Genomic DNA, 12,201 nt, shown 5'->3' with positions numbered 1-12,201 from the left:
ATTTGGATGGCAGTTAAGAGTTCTGTATTTTCAATAAAAACATAACGGATTGTGAGGTTGAGTGATCATCTCCACAGCTGATACTACCCAGTTTGACCTTGCTTTATTATTGCTTCCACTTTAAACTGAAAATACAAAACCCACCTTTAAATTATCCTAGTCAGTACTGAAAGCAGACACAAAGCTTTCTGTGCAGCATACCAAAGGAGATGCCTAGAATGACAATGTTGAGAGGCAACACTATATAGGGGAAACAGTAACCGATGTTTCTCACTCCCTTTTGAAAGCACAAGGCCTCAGGAAGGAAAGTGTTACCTTCCCATATTTTTTCATGGTTTTTTAAAAGGTTTTTTTTTAAGGTCAAAACAAGAGTGATAAATGCAATAAATCTGGAAATACAAAAGAAGTACTTGTTAAAGATCTGTAAAAGCTGTTTTATTTAAATGAATTGCTCCATCTTGCTGAAAGTCAGGCTTTATCTTTTGTAGAAGTGAAGATTACATTATTGTTTAATGTGGCATTTCCATTAAATAAAAAATTGGCTTGAATTGCAGGTTATCTTTAGTAATTGCTAAACACAGAGCACTTGCTAAAGGATAAAGCTAAAAGCCAGGAATTTCACCAGAAACAAGACCTGTTTACAAGCAGATACTGGTAATATTTTATCACTGCAATTGTTAGCGCCGGCATTTGCATGCTTTCTGCTTCCCTCCCCAACAACGTTCCTTTCTGTATCATATCTATTAGATTGTGATCAGGGATTGTCTTTTAATCTCTGTTCATTGCCTAGAACATCTTAGACACTGTAAATTAATACTAATACTATACACATGGCTTCTGTTTCTGATGGCCACTGTGTCTTTATTGTAACATCAAGTTTGACCTTAACAGTTAGATCATGGTAGTTATCAAGCTGCCACCCTAAGCACAGTATTAGCAGAGCTTGGGTTATGATCTTATTTGTGAGCGTCCATTTTATTCTAATGGTGTAACTGATAAGCACTGTGGTCACATAATCTGTGCTATATGAAGCTCATGCTATCTTATATTATCCATCCATGTCTTTATTTATTTAGGGGAATGCTAAAGGTAATGAGGCAGGTGCTAGGTAGCTATGTATGTATAGGCAGATCCTGCTACCTGAACACAATGTGTTCCATGGAAATCATTTGTTAGGCGAGTGTATCGAGTCGACAATACCCATTTGTTAATATGGGAAATTTTCTAATGCGTTCCTGACCAAAAATTCCTCCCAAATACTCAACTTTCATTCTGGAACACGTATAGCAGATAAAAATAAACAGGTTGTGTGCAAACATACCATAAGAATAGACCTTAGTTACAGTTTATGGTTAGCAAGGAGAGAGTTGAACCATGAGCCCTGGTTCAGACAGCAGACTAAGGCTAAGAAAATGGATAACAATTTGGTATTACCTGGCCTATCCATGAAATCACAGTGGCCTAGGCCTGCAATATCCATTCTTTTCAGAAAAAGAACCATGCTGGTCAAGTTGGATTCCTGAATTTTGGCCGGTGGTAGCAGCTTCACTTCATTATCTGTAAATTCTTCAGGGTAGAGGCAGAAACATTTACCTGCCAAGAAATTCAACAACAACCTTACTTCAACACATTCTCTTGTGATAAACATGGTTGTTTAAAGCTGACAATGATTCCGCCCCCCTTACCTGAAGACATGCCCAGAATTTGCCTGCGCATCTCAGCTTGGCTTTTGCTAATGGGCTGTATCACAACAGCATCTGTTCTGATTCGAGGACTGTATACCTTGCAAATCAAGAGAGACATGACTGTGTTGAAAAAAAGAAAGATTGAGCAAGATTGCAATGGATTTGCATTGAGTTTTTGCTTAGAAGGTTTTTCTCGCTGTGTTTCATGAAATGCTTGGCTGCAAATTCATTTCCTTTCCACAATATTTATTATTGTTTCACTTGTCTTGAAATGAAAAAGTGAAAGCAGTTTGATAAATTGACTGAAACACCACTTGTTCCTGTCAGGATTGTTGTAGTTTTGCTGTCATATCTTGGAGAAATTCTCTTCAATAAAACACACCAGTCCACTGAGGATGCTGTGCCTGAACACACAGTACTTCCATAGACTCAAAATAGCTCTTTCTCCCCCTTTTCCTATGTGAATATAGGTAAAGGGAAAGGACCCCTGCATGGTTAAGCCCAGTCAAAGGTGACTATGGGGTTGCACGCTCATCTCACTTTCAGGCCGAGAGAGCTGGCATTTGTCCACAGACAGCTTTCTGGGTCATGTGGCCAGCATGACTAAACCGCTTCGGTGCAACAGAACACCTTGATGGAAACCAGAGCGTACAGAAATGCCATTTATCTTCCCACAACAGCAGTACCTATTTATCTACTTGCACTGGCATGCTTTCAAACTGCTAGGTTGGCAGGAGCTGGGACAGAGCAACGGGAGCTCACCACGTCACAGGGATTCGAAAGAGTGACTTTCTGATTGTCAAGCTCAAGGAGCTCAGTGGTTTAGACTACAGCGCCACCTGCATCATACAGACACAGGCAGCACTGGGAGATAAGGGGTGCATAGCAGGTCTATGAGTTCCTCCTGTATTCCTGTCCAGTCCCACACCCACCACTGCTTGATACACTTAACTCATATTCCATGATAATCACAGAAAGCAGGTGCAATAACCCCAAATGTGGGGAAAGTGAATTGCAATTCTGCTTAGAGCTTACAATAGAATGTGATGGGATAAACATGGAGAAAATATACAATATCCCTGATACTGTGGGGAAAGTCAATTGCATTCTCAATTGTAGTTTACAGTGAAAAAGCAATGATTTATCAGGGCTAGCAGCCACCCATCTGGAAGCAGCAATGGTTCAGGCTGGGAGCTCTGATGTGCAGCAAGATCCCACGCCTGGAATAGTTCCCCATTCATTTCAGTGAATGGAGAATGGAATCTGCAAAAACATTCCTTAGCTCTTTTCATGTCAGTGTTTTGTTTTGTTTTAAACACAGCAGAGCACACGTGGAATTCTGTATTGACTGCATGGCTATTTCAAGAAAGGACATCCCTTCACACATGTATATTTGTCTGGACTGACGTTTCTCAAAAATAAAACCATGAAGCTTGAAAATCAATGAAAATACAATTTGGCCTCTGCACTGAAAACCTGTTTTAATTAAAAATGTTGATTGAGCTGACTTCCAATGCTGCAGCACAGAGTTTGAGGGTGTGGAAGGAACTATGGGGGTGGGGGAAGGGGACAAGAGGCAGGTGAATCCCTGTTGTGCATGGGGGGAGGGAATAGAAAATTATGCCAGCCTTTTAAACAAGTACATATCAAGATCCACTCCATAATGAACTATGCAGGTATGTGAAACCTCACCTTTGAGACATGTGTTGCCTCATTGGTAATTTATTAAATATTATTTTACTTACCTTTCTTTTCTCTATCCCAACATCTATAACAAATGCCACAGTTTTAATCCAAACCAAAGATCCCCCAAAGCTTGTAGTTAGCAACACTCTTCTCCTGTAATTTTTGCAAGGCCCTTCTTCATTTGGCTTGAGGATTCTCTCTCTTTCACTGGGATAGAGAAGAACAGGGACCAATTCACCAAGTTCAGGATTTAAATTAGGCCCTTCTTGTTGAATAATCTTGTAGGCTTTTCCAATTTCCTAGAAGCAGTGAAGACATCTTTCATGAAAATTAAACAGGCTCACTGTGCCAGTTCTGAATCTATTCTCTCTTTTTAATGGATTTTATTTCTATGTTAAGCTCTAATGGCAAAAATATAACAGTCATGATGCTGATTAAATTGAGGAAATTGTAACAGAAGCATACATAGAAACATCATATACAGTAATGCGGCAATTCTGTTTCCTGAGGAATTTATTTCAGCCCAAGAAGGGGCTTCTTTCTCTTCCTTCCTCCATTTGCTTAAGTGCCATATTCCTTACAGATTTCTGCCATTTGACAGTCTATCATGGCTATACCAATCTTACAGAAAGACATTCTAATATCCATAACAAAATATTAACACGCTACTAGAACAGTAATACTGTAATGAAAAATTATAACATGGCGCCTTGATTTTCCATATCAGTGTGTTCCATACACTTCCCAGAAATAGGACAAATTAATTTGGAAGAATCTCTATCTTGCTAACTTTGAAAATTACTATTATGTTCTTAGTCTAGTTAGAATTTATCAAAAGTGCTATAAACCATATATGAAAGTGACTAATTTTTCTTTATCGCTATTAAAATAATTGAACATATAGGAGAATTGCAAATTTGCTTTATAGCATTCTCCCCAGTGGCAGATGAACTCTCTGGGGGTAATAAAAATCAATAAAATGCTAAAGAAACCATTAATTGAAAAATTAAGTTTGAGAATTTAAAGGCATAAAAGTGTAGGAATTCAACAGCTCTAAAGTATTTGTTAAATTATGTCGTTCTTCTTTCACATTATAAAAAATGATTGCTTGCAAAAGATATGGAAAAGAGTATAATGCAATTTAAAATGCATTTCTCTCTCTCCAAAGGCTTAAAGTATTTCTTTTGAATACTACTGCCCCCCCCAAGTCTTTTAATGTAAAAGTGATACATACAGGACCAAAACGCTTTGCCTACATGTTTATTCACCTTGATTTCTTAGTAGCAGTATTGATCCCAGAAAATCTAAAGACCCACTATAATAGAATATGCTATCTAGGGCTCCATCTGCACTATACACTGAAAACAGTTTTAGACCTCTTTAAACCATAATGGCTTCTCCCAAAGAGTCCTGGGAGCTGTACTTTGTTAAGGGTGCTGGGAGTTTTAGGAGACCCCCATTCTTCTTATAGTGGTACAATTCTCATAGTTCCCTGGGAAGAGAGATTGACTGTTAAATCACTTTGAGAATTGTAGCTCTGTGAGAGGAATAAGCCACCTAGATAGCAGCCCTAGTAAAGTGAGTTGCTGCTAGATCTTCCTAAAAGTAGCTTGCTACAGTTACCTTACAGCATAATTATCAGCATGCCTACTCTGAAGTAAACCCTACTTAGTTCAATGGGACTTTCTCCCAAGTAAGTATATATAGAACTGTAGACTTAGTGCAACATGAGTACTTTTTAAAAATTGGCCTAATTACAGAAGGTTTTAAAGGGGGTACGGAAATTGCTTATCCTAACATAGAAGCCCAAGTACGCAAATACTTTCTGTGATACATTAAATGGCTTACTTACTTGTTCACAGGCCAGAAAGATCACAATATCACCTCTCTCTTTAGAGTTATGAATCTCAAAAAGCAGTCTTAAAGCAGAAGAGAAATTATCTTTCTGAATGCAACAGGTATACACAACCTCCACCTGGTATCTGCTTTTCACTCTTATGAGAGATGTGCTGCCATAATATGTCTGTAGTTTGGTGCACATCTGAGTAGATGTAATTACAATTAGCTTCAGCTCGGGTCTTAATATCACTACATCTTTAAGGAGTCCAAGCAATACATCTGTTGGGAGAGTTCTTTCATGCACATCATCCAAAATGATGATTCCATAATTGCTCAGAAAGGGATTGGACATCATTTCTCTTTGTAGCATGTCATCTGTACTGTATCTGTAGCCATGCAAAGAAAGAAAGATCATTATTCAAAATTGGTGATGACATAAGCTGAAGGAGACAGCACACATTCTTCAGGCTATGCATAATCTGCCCAGGTTTTTCCTTCAAAATGAAAATATCAACAAAATTGCACTAACGTGGTGGGGACGGAGAAATAATGGCAGATTAGAATAGCCTGTCAGGCTTATGTTGTCATACCTGCAAGAAGAAGAGTAGAAGAGTTTGGATTTGATATCCCACTTTATCACTACCCAAAGGAGTCTCAAAGCGGCTAACATTCTCCATTTCCCTTCCTCCCCCACAACAAACACTCTGTGAGGTGAGTGGGGCTGAGAGACTTCAGAGAAGTGTGATTAGCCCAAGGTCACCCAGCAGCTGCATGTGGAGGAGGCAATAATTCAGCATATATCTGGTATGAGAAAGACACAGCAATCCCATGTGTGTTTCCTCAAAAGGAAGTCCCAGTGTGTTCAACAGGGATAACTCACAGTAAGTAAACACAGGATCGCAGCCTAAATTCCACTGACTGCAGTAGGTTTTAACATGCCAGACTGTGAACAGAAAAAGTAAAAAACAGCTTGTCAGAATAGGAAATCAAGTACTAAGATGGGTCCCAAAAATATACACCTTAAGTGTCAAAAGCTAGGGTAAAGCTGTATGCCATACATGTACACATATGTGTGTGCATCACATGCACAGAAACATGATGCATCTCCTATAGGGTAGGGTTTAGGCCAACTTTTACATCCACAACCATGTTCCTAAATGCAGTAGTTTGTTTTTTCACATTTCCACATCTAAGTTGGTTAATTAAAGGGATCCACAGGTACACGTATTTGTAAGATGGGGAACAATAACCCTGTCCCCAAGTCAATTTGACCTCGGTATCTGGTTCAATGCAACCCATTCACTTTATCACATAGAACTACTGAAGATCAAGACCTTTATAGTTTTGTCACATAATCTTCATAGAACTGTATCAGGCTCTGTTTCTTAGCTAGTGTGTGATGCTAGAGCATACTGGAATTACACATTTGTATGTAGGTTATATAGAGTACCTGTACATATTAGAGGGACTGAATATGAATGCACAAACCTCAGGATCGTTTCACTATTACAGCAGCTCTCACATGGGACCACATAACCCACTTCATGACCAATATTGACGTCCATCTCGTCAGCTACTTGCAATGCCAGCCATACTGCTGTATGTTTATGTGTCTGTGTGCACACAATTGTTCCGTGTTGAAAATGAGTGGAAAGAGAATATTCAGCACACCACTGGGGCACCTTTAATATTAAAAAAGTTAGAGAGAAATGAATCCATCTATGAAATGAATACACAAGCTTATTTGATTACATGTGCTGTCTCAAGTGAACATCTGCTGTTTGCTTGCTAGCTGTCTGCGTACTAGCAACTGAACAGTTCAATAAATGGAAATTATTTTCCTGGATAAATGTCAAGACCCTGAGTCAGTTAAGTGGTCAAACATAAAGTGAAAGACAGTTCTGGGAATTTCTTGTTCTGAACTAGATTAGCCTGAGTATATTAGAGAAGTGACAGGAATGGCCTCTGGGGAGAAAAGGACACCAACCCTATCATACTTGAGCATTTTGGTTCCTTGCTTGGTTTAACAGTGTGAGGGACATTTCTGATCAGGGTCAGGGGGGCCAAATCCCTGTTTGTGTTTCCTTCTGGGCTTACAGCCCTGGCTCTGCTCAGTCACTTTAGCACAAAATGACCATCTGTCAGAAAGAAGTCAACAGCTGATGTTAATGTTTATTTGACGCAGAAGGATTGTTTGCATTTATTGCCATAACTCTGGAATTTGTAGAGGAAATCCATGGGGGTTGTACATCTGTAGACAATGAAAGTGTCTTGGAGTAATCCACATGGCCATAAAACAGGGGAACAAAAGATATTCTTTCCTTTTGAAAGGAAAATTAATAAAGGGTCAGTTTATGCACCATCATGTATAATTGTATAAATGATTGAATTAGATGTTAGGGGAGGGCAGTATCTCTGGTGGGGACACATTGTGCTTCTTCTGGGGAAGTTCGTCCATCTTTGGTCCCCAAACCTGAACTCAGCTCTCACCTGTGGCTCATAGTAGCAGTCAACATGTGACAGTGGTGACATCCTGGGAAACAGCTGCAACTGGCGCGCTAAACCAGGTAAGGGTAGCCGATGGGTCTTAAACCCTCAGTGAGTTAAGGACTTATCTATCCCCTGCATTTGAAGATGAGGCCAATAGCAGGTACGATGGTCAAGAAGACTTTTCTTCATGTGCTGTTAAGGGAAATTGGGCTCACCAGCCTGTAAAGGTAGCCTATCTTGGGGAAGGAGAAAACCTCCTAAACCTCTGTTGCCTTGTGGTTATACAATTCATGAGAAAGGCTTTGGGAGTAAGCCCCTGAGGTGTGTGTGATTCCTCAGCTGGAGTAGGCTCAGAACAGGTGAGGGTCAAGTGCCTCATCAAGCCCAGATGCTGCAATCAGCATGCAAAGTACAAAGGGGAAGCAAAGCTGAGGTGCTGTGTCTGCTCTACTTCCCATGTTGGTTGGACCATGGCTTGGATGGATGGCCCAGGGTGCTCTTCAGGACTATACTTGTGTGGGACTGACCTCCAGGTGCCCTGACCCCGGATCAGAGACAGGAACCAGGCTGGACTTTGGACCTGTTGGCCTGCCAGACTGCTGGACTGTGTGCCAGCATATGCTGTGGGATTGTGTACTCCAGCGGGACTTGCCACCAGGTACCCCATTGTTCAGGACACTCTGGTTTTTGTATAACCAGAATGTGGCCTATATTGCAAAGCTAAGAATCGCATCCATTTCTCGGCTCGCTGTTGCCTCTGGTCTCCAGTAAAGTTTCCCATGAAGGAATGTGGCCCTCATGCTGGAAACGGTAGCTCACTCCTGTTTTATCGACAGTATGGCAAGGTATAAGTCTGCTGGAATATAAATGTCTTCTCTACTAACTAGAAGAGGTCCATTTGAGCCTTGGGTGTGTGGGAGATATTCCATAATAGTGGAGTCACTGAGATGGCCCTATATATGTCATACATTAATAGCAGAAATGAATGTTCTTAACTTTTTGAAATGCTTGTGGTGATGAAAGTTCAAAGTCCTTGTGCCAGTAGAGGAGGCTGGCAGATGCCCTTGGGAAACAGATTGCCTTTTCTTGTCTTAGTGGATTGATTTCAATGTAGCTCATATGGAAATAATTACTGATTGATTATGCTTGTCTTATACATGATAAAAAAATTCATGGAATTTAAAGTTAAAATTCTAAACATGCACTATATCTCTATCTATATATCTGATCACATATTAATCTGTTTAAGTACAATGTTTTAATTTTTGTATGCTTTGAAGTATGGCTTTGATATTTTTTCTTGCTTTTATTTTATCTTTTTGTAAAGATAAAATAAGGTTATTTTTTAACAAACAAGCAGTGTATAAATTTTATGAAATACAACATTTATCGGTTAATTTGTTTCTAAAACCATATCACATTTTAATTCTTGTCTTTTCAACCACCTACAATGAAATGTTGGATAATATAATCAAATAGGCAATAAGAAGTGCATTCTGTCAAACTATATGGTGAAATGAACTTCATGTACTGATCTTTTGAACTTTGTTTTAAAATGGCAATCTCTCGTATACTACATGCCAAACAAGTATTGAAACTTGCAGTATAGAACTGGATCATGGGTCCTGTTTTTTTAAGGACCTCAATCCTGAAGCCCTAGTAAAACCATTCCTGTCACCACCACTCCCAAGCCTACTGCAATTAATATTGTGCAGATGAGATTTTGATTGGCCTAATACATTTGACAATATTGGAGTACTACAGGACATTCACTGAAAGCAGGCAACAGTTTTACATTCTAGGATGTTCAATAAGTGGTAACATACAGGATCACATGCCTAAAAACTTAGTTCAATGTTCTGTCCATTACAAGATCTATTTTAAAAATATGAATGTTGCATATAATTAATTCATATCATACTGCAAGTCCTTTGTTACAAACACTCACCTGGGAGCTCTTACCAGTTTTGGCATCTCCTGAAACAATCACAATCTGATGATGATGCAGACTTTCCATGAAAGCATATTTCACTTGCCAGACTGGAAGTTCCTCTCTTTCTTTGAGAAGTTTGTAGTAACGGGAAGAGAACGGCAATCCATCAAAAGGATTCATCTCTAAATCTGCTGCATATCTCTCCATCCTTTCCTCTTCCATCTCCTCCCCATCAGAAGAGTCAAATAATTCTGAAAAGCACTGCTTCTCAGAATAAGAAACAAAGTAGTCCATAGCTCTCCTTCATGTATTATTCCCAGCAATGAGTATCAGAACATCAATGAAAACCTTTTACATTAATAAATCACCAAAGTCACCCAGTTCAGAAACAGTATATTCCAAAAGTGCCACAAAGTTTATATTCCAAGGGTTTGTTTTCTCTTTCCCTTCTTTATTTCTTTGTCACCTCTGTGGGCCGTGAGGTTGATTCATCAGAAAGTTTATTTGCGAGACGTCTAAAAACTAAAACACCTACATTTAAAATGATTCACTCCTGGAGATACAGTTCTGCAGAAACCAATCACTTCCTGCATATTGAATTGATGTATTTTTCCTCCAGATCAAACCAATTAGTAAGAAGTTGGTTTGCTTTCTTGCAGTGTATTCTGCAGCTTCTCTTGCTGGTCTGGTGATTAAGGATTCTGCTGAGTTACCGCTTTGTCACACGTGTCTCCATCCTGATTCATTGTGAATAGAAGGCTACAGGATGAGATTATTGTGTCTGATTGTGAAAAGGGTCACATGGTTGCTTAATCCCATTACAATAGATTTTACCACAGGGTGTGCAGTGCAAAACTAGGGGAAGCAGGCAGCTCTGCGCAGCAACCATATAAACGTATACAGTGGTACCTTGGGTTACATATGCTTCAGGTTACAGACTCCTCTAACCCAGAAATAGTACCTCGGGTTAAGAACTTTGCTTCAGGATGAGAACAGAAATAGTGCGGCAGCAGCGGGAGGCCCCATTAGCTAAAGTGGTGCTTCAGGTTAAGAACAGTTTCAGGTTAAAAACGGACCTCTGGAACGAATTAAGTACGTAACCAGAGGTACCACTGTAATTAGAAACGTGTTTTAAATTTAGGCCAAACATTTGAAAGACTGTAGTAAAATCTGAAGTGTTCTAGAATTTAGAAAACAGTATGGGAGAATGAGACTTTATTGTTTAAATCACATAAAGGACAGATGAAGGGGCAGTCCTAGACAAAGTGCACTGGGATGAGCAGATATTTGGTTTAGCTGGCTAATTCCCAGCTGAGCCAGTGTTAAATTTCCAATCCAGCTCAGCTGAAGTTATGCTGGTGTAATTGCCTCATCCTGGCACAGCTGGCTCTGGCTGGGCTAAAGTGGCTGCAAAAGGGACTTAGGCTGGATCCTAAACCCATTCAGCTCCAGTGGCCTGACAATGTAACATAGCACACTATTTGAAAGGCCTATTTCCCCTCTGCCAGGCTAAGGCAGAACAGCAGCAGCCTTGCTGCTGAACAGGGTTTGAATCTGCTGTAACTACACGGGCTTCATTTACACCCGCATGCTTCTTTTGCATAGGATTGCTCTTGCTCCTGAAAACATTTTCAAATAAGAATTTTTAAAAAATTAAAATCCAGCAGGGCTTCCTAGTGACTCTAACCTAAGTGACTCTTAATCTGAGTCGTGCATTCGAGTCGTACCCTATTCCTGCATTGCACCTGACATGGCCCCTTCCTGCTACTTCCTCAGCTCATTCTCAAAATTCAGGGTGGCGGAGGACAGAGTGGCGATGGGCAGCTCCTTGCCGCCTTTCCCCCCTCCGAGCTCTCTCTCTCTCCGCCCTTGGTTTCGACTTCGGGGGATCCCAAGGCCTAGTTTGGTCTCCGGGCCAGGCCGTTGGCGTTGCTATGGCAACGGGACTCTGGGCGCGGCCCAGCCGGCGGGAGGAATCTCAACCGGCCGCTGCTCATGGAGGCCGGCGGAGGTGAGGAGAAAAGTAGCGGAGCAGACGGGAAGGCTGAGAAGGAAGGGAAGAGGGGTGAGAGGACCTCGTCGAAGACGGAGAGGGCGGGGGGGGGTGAGGGATGAGGAGGGAGACATTTCTTTCAGCCACGACTCAACAGCGTTTGAAATAATATTAAAAATCAAAAAATGCACCTGAGCATGCACAGAGTGCATTCCCCCTCCAGACATGAACCATGTCTCCTGGTTTTTCATTACCGCTTGGCTCCGAGGCCGCCTCCTTAAACGGAGCACTTGCCGTAGGATTTGACCCCACGGGGAGGAGGTAGAATAGGGTGGTGGGTGGTTTTTTTGGTAAGGTTCCCCTCACTAGCAATACCTGCAGAAAAAGTCAAGGATCCAGATTTTTCTCAGCATATGGAGATTCAGTGAAAAGGGAAGCTTAACTTGTTGGGTTTCTGCCTGTTGGTAGATCCCCAGCTGATCCTGGTAAATTGCGGGATCCTCATCGTGCACAAAAGGTTACGGGGGGAGGAAACTAAAAAACTCTGTGCAGTCCTCCCCAAAAACAGCTCAACA

General features: G+C 40.8%; 2 protein-coding genes across 13 annotated transcripts in view; one reads left to right on the top strand and one right to left on the bottom strand.

The window, feature by feature from the left end:
- Positions 1-12,201, bottom strand: part of DHX32 (DEAH-box helicase 32 (putative)) — a 23,804-nt gene extending 11,603 nt beyond the window's left edge. The window contains exons 1-7 of one of the 7 annotated variants that reach the window (XM_083741276.1): positions 12,002-12,201; positions 9,649-10,392; positions 6,699-6,892; positions 5,224-5,596; positions 3,431-3,670; positions 1,686-1,782; positions 1,435-1,593 (exon numbers count right to left, since the gene is read on the bottom strand). In XM_083741276.1, coding sequence (XP_083597402.1) covers positions 1,435-1,593; positions 1,686-1,782; positions 3,431-3,670; positions 5,224-5,596; positions 6,699-6,892; positions 9,649-9,927 — 1,342 coding nt within the window. In that variant the 5' untranslated portion in view covers positions 9,928-10,392; positions 12,002-12,201. Of the gene's footprint in view, positions 1-1,434; positions 1,594-1,685; positions 1,783-3,430; positions 3,671-5,223; positions 5,597-6,698; positions 6,893-9,648; positions 10,393-11,360; positions 11,502-11,880; positions 11,899-12,001 lie in introns of those variants that run through there. The other 6 variants (XM_083741278.1, XM_083741277.1, XM_083741275.1 and 3 more) reach the window with 6 other exon arrangements.
- The window catches only part of FANK1 (fibronectin type III and ankyrin repeat domains 1), a 33,378-nt gene continuing 32,712 nt past the window's right edge, over positions 11,536-12,201 (top strand). For 4 of the 6 annotated variants that reach the window (XR_014564943.1, XR_014564944.1, XM_083741475.1 and 1 more), the window contains exon 1: positions 11,597-11,698. Coding sequence is in view for 4 of the 6 variants with exons in the window: in XM_083741475.1 (XP_083597601.1) it covers positions 11,629-11,698 (70 nt within the window). In the remaining 2 variants the exon portion in view is untranslated. Of the gene's footprint in view, positions 11,699-12,201 lie in introns of all 6 variants that reach the window. The other 2 variants (XM_083741477.1, XM_083741476.1) reach the window with 1 other exon arrangement.

The sequence above is a fragment of the Podarcis gaigeae genome (assembly GCF_964106915.1).
Source record: "Podarcis gaigeae genome assembly, chromosome: 5".
In the NCBI taxonomy this organism is placed as follows: domain Eukaryota; kingdom Metazoa; phylum Chordata; class Lepidosauria; order Squamata; family Lacertidae; genus Podarcis; species Podarcis gaigeae.
The sequence above is the reverse complement of the archived record's forward strand: the minus strand, read 5'-3'. Positions and strand labels throughout refer to the sequence as shown.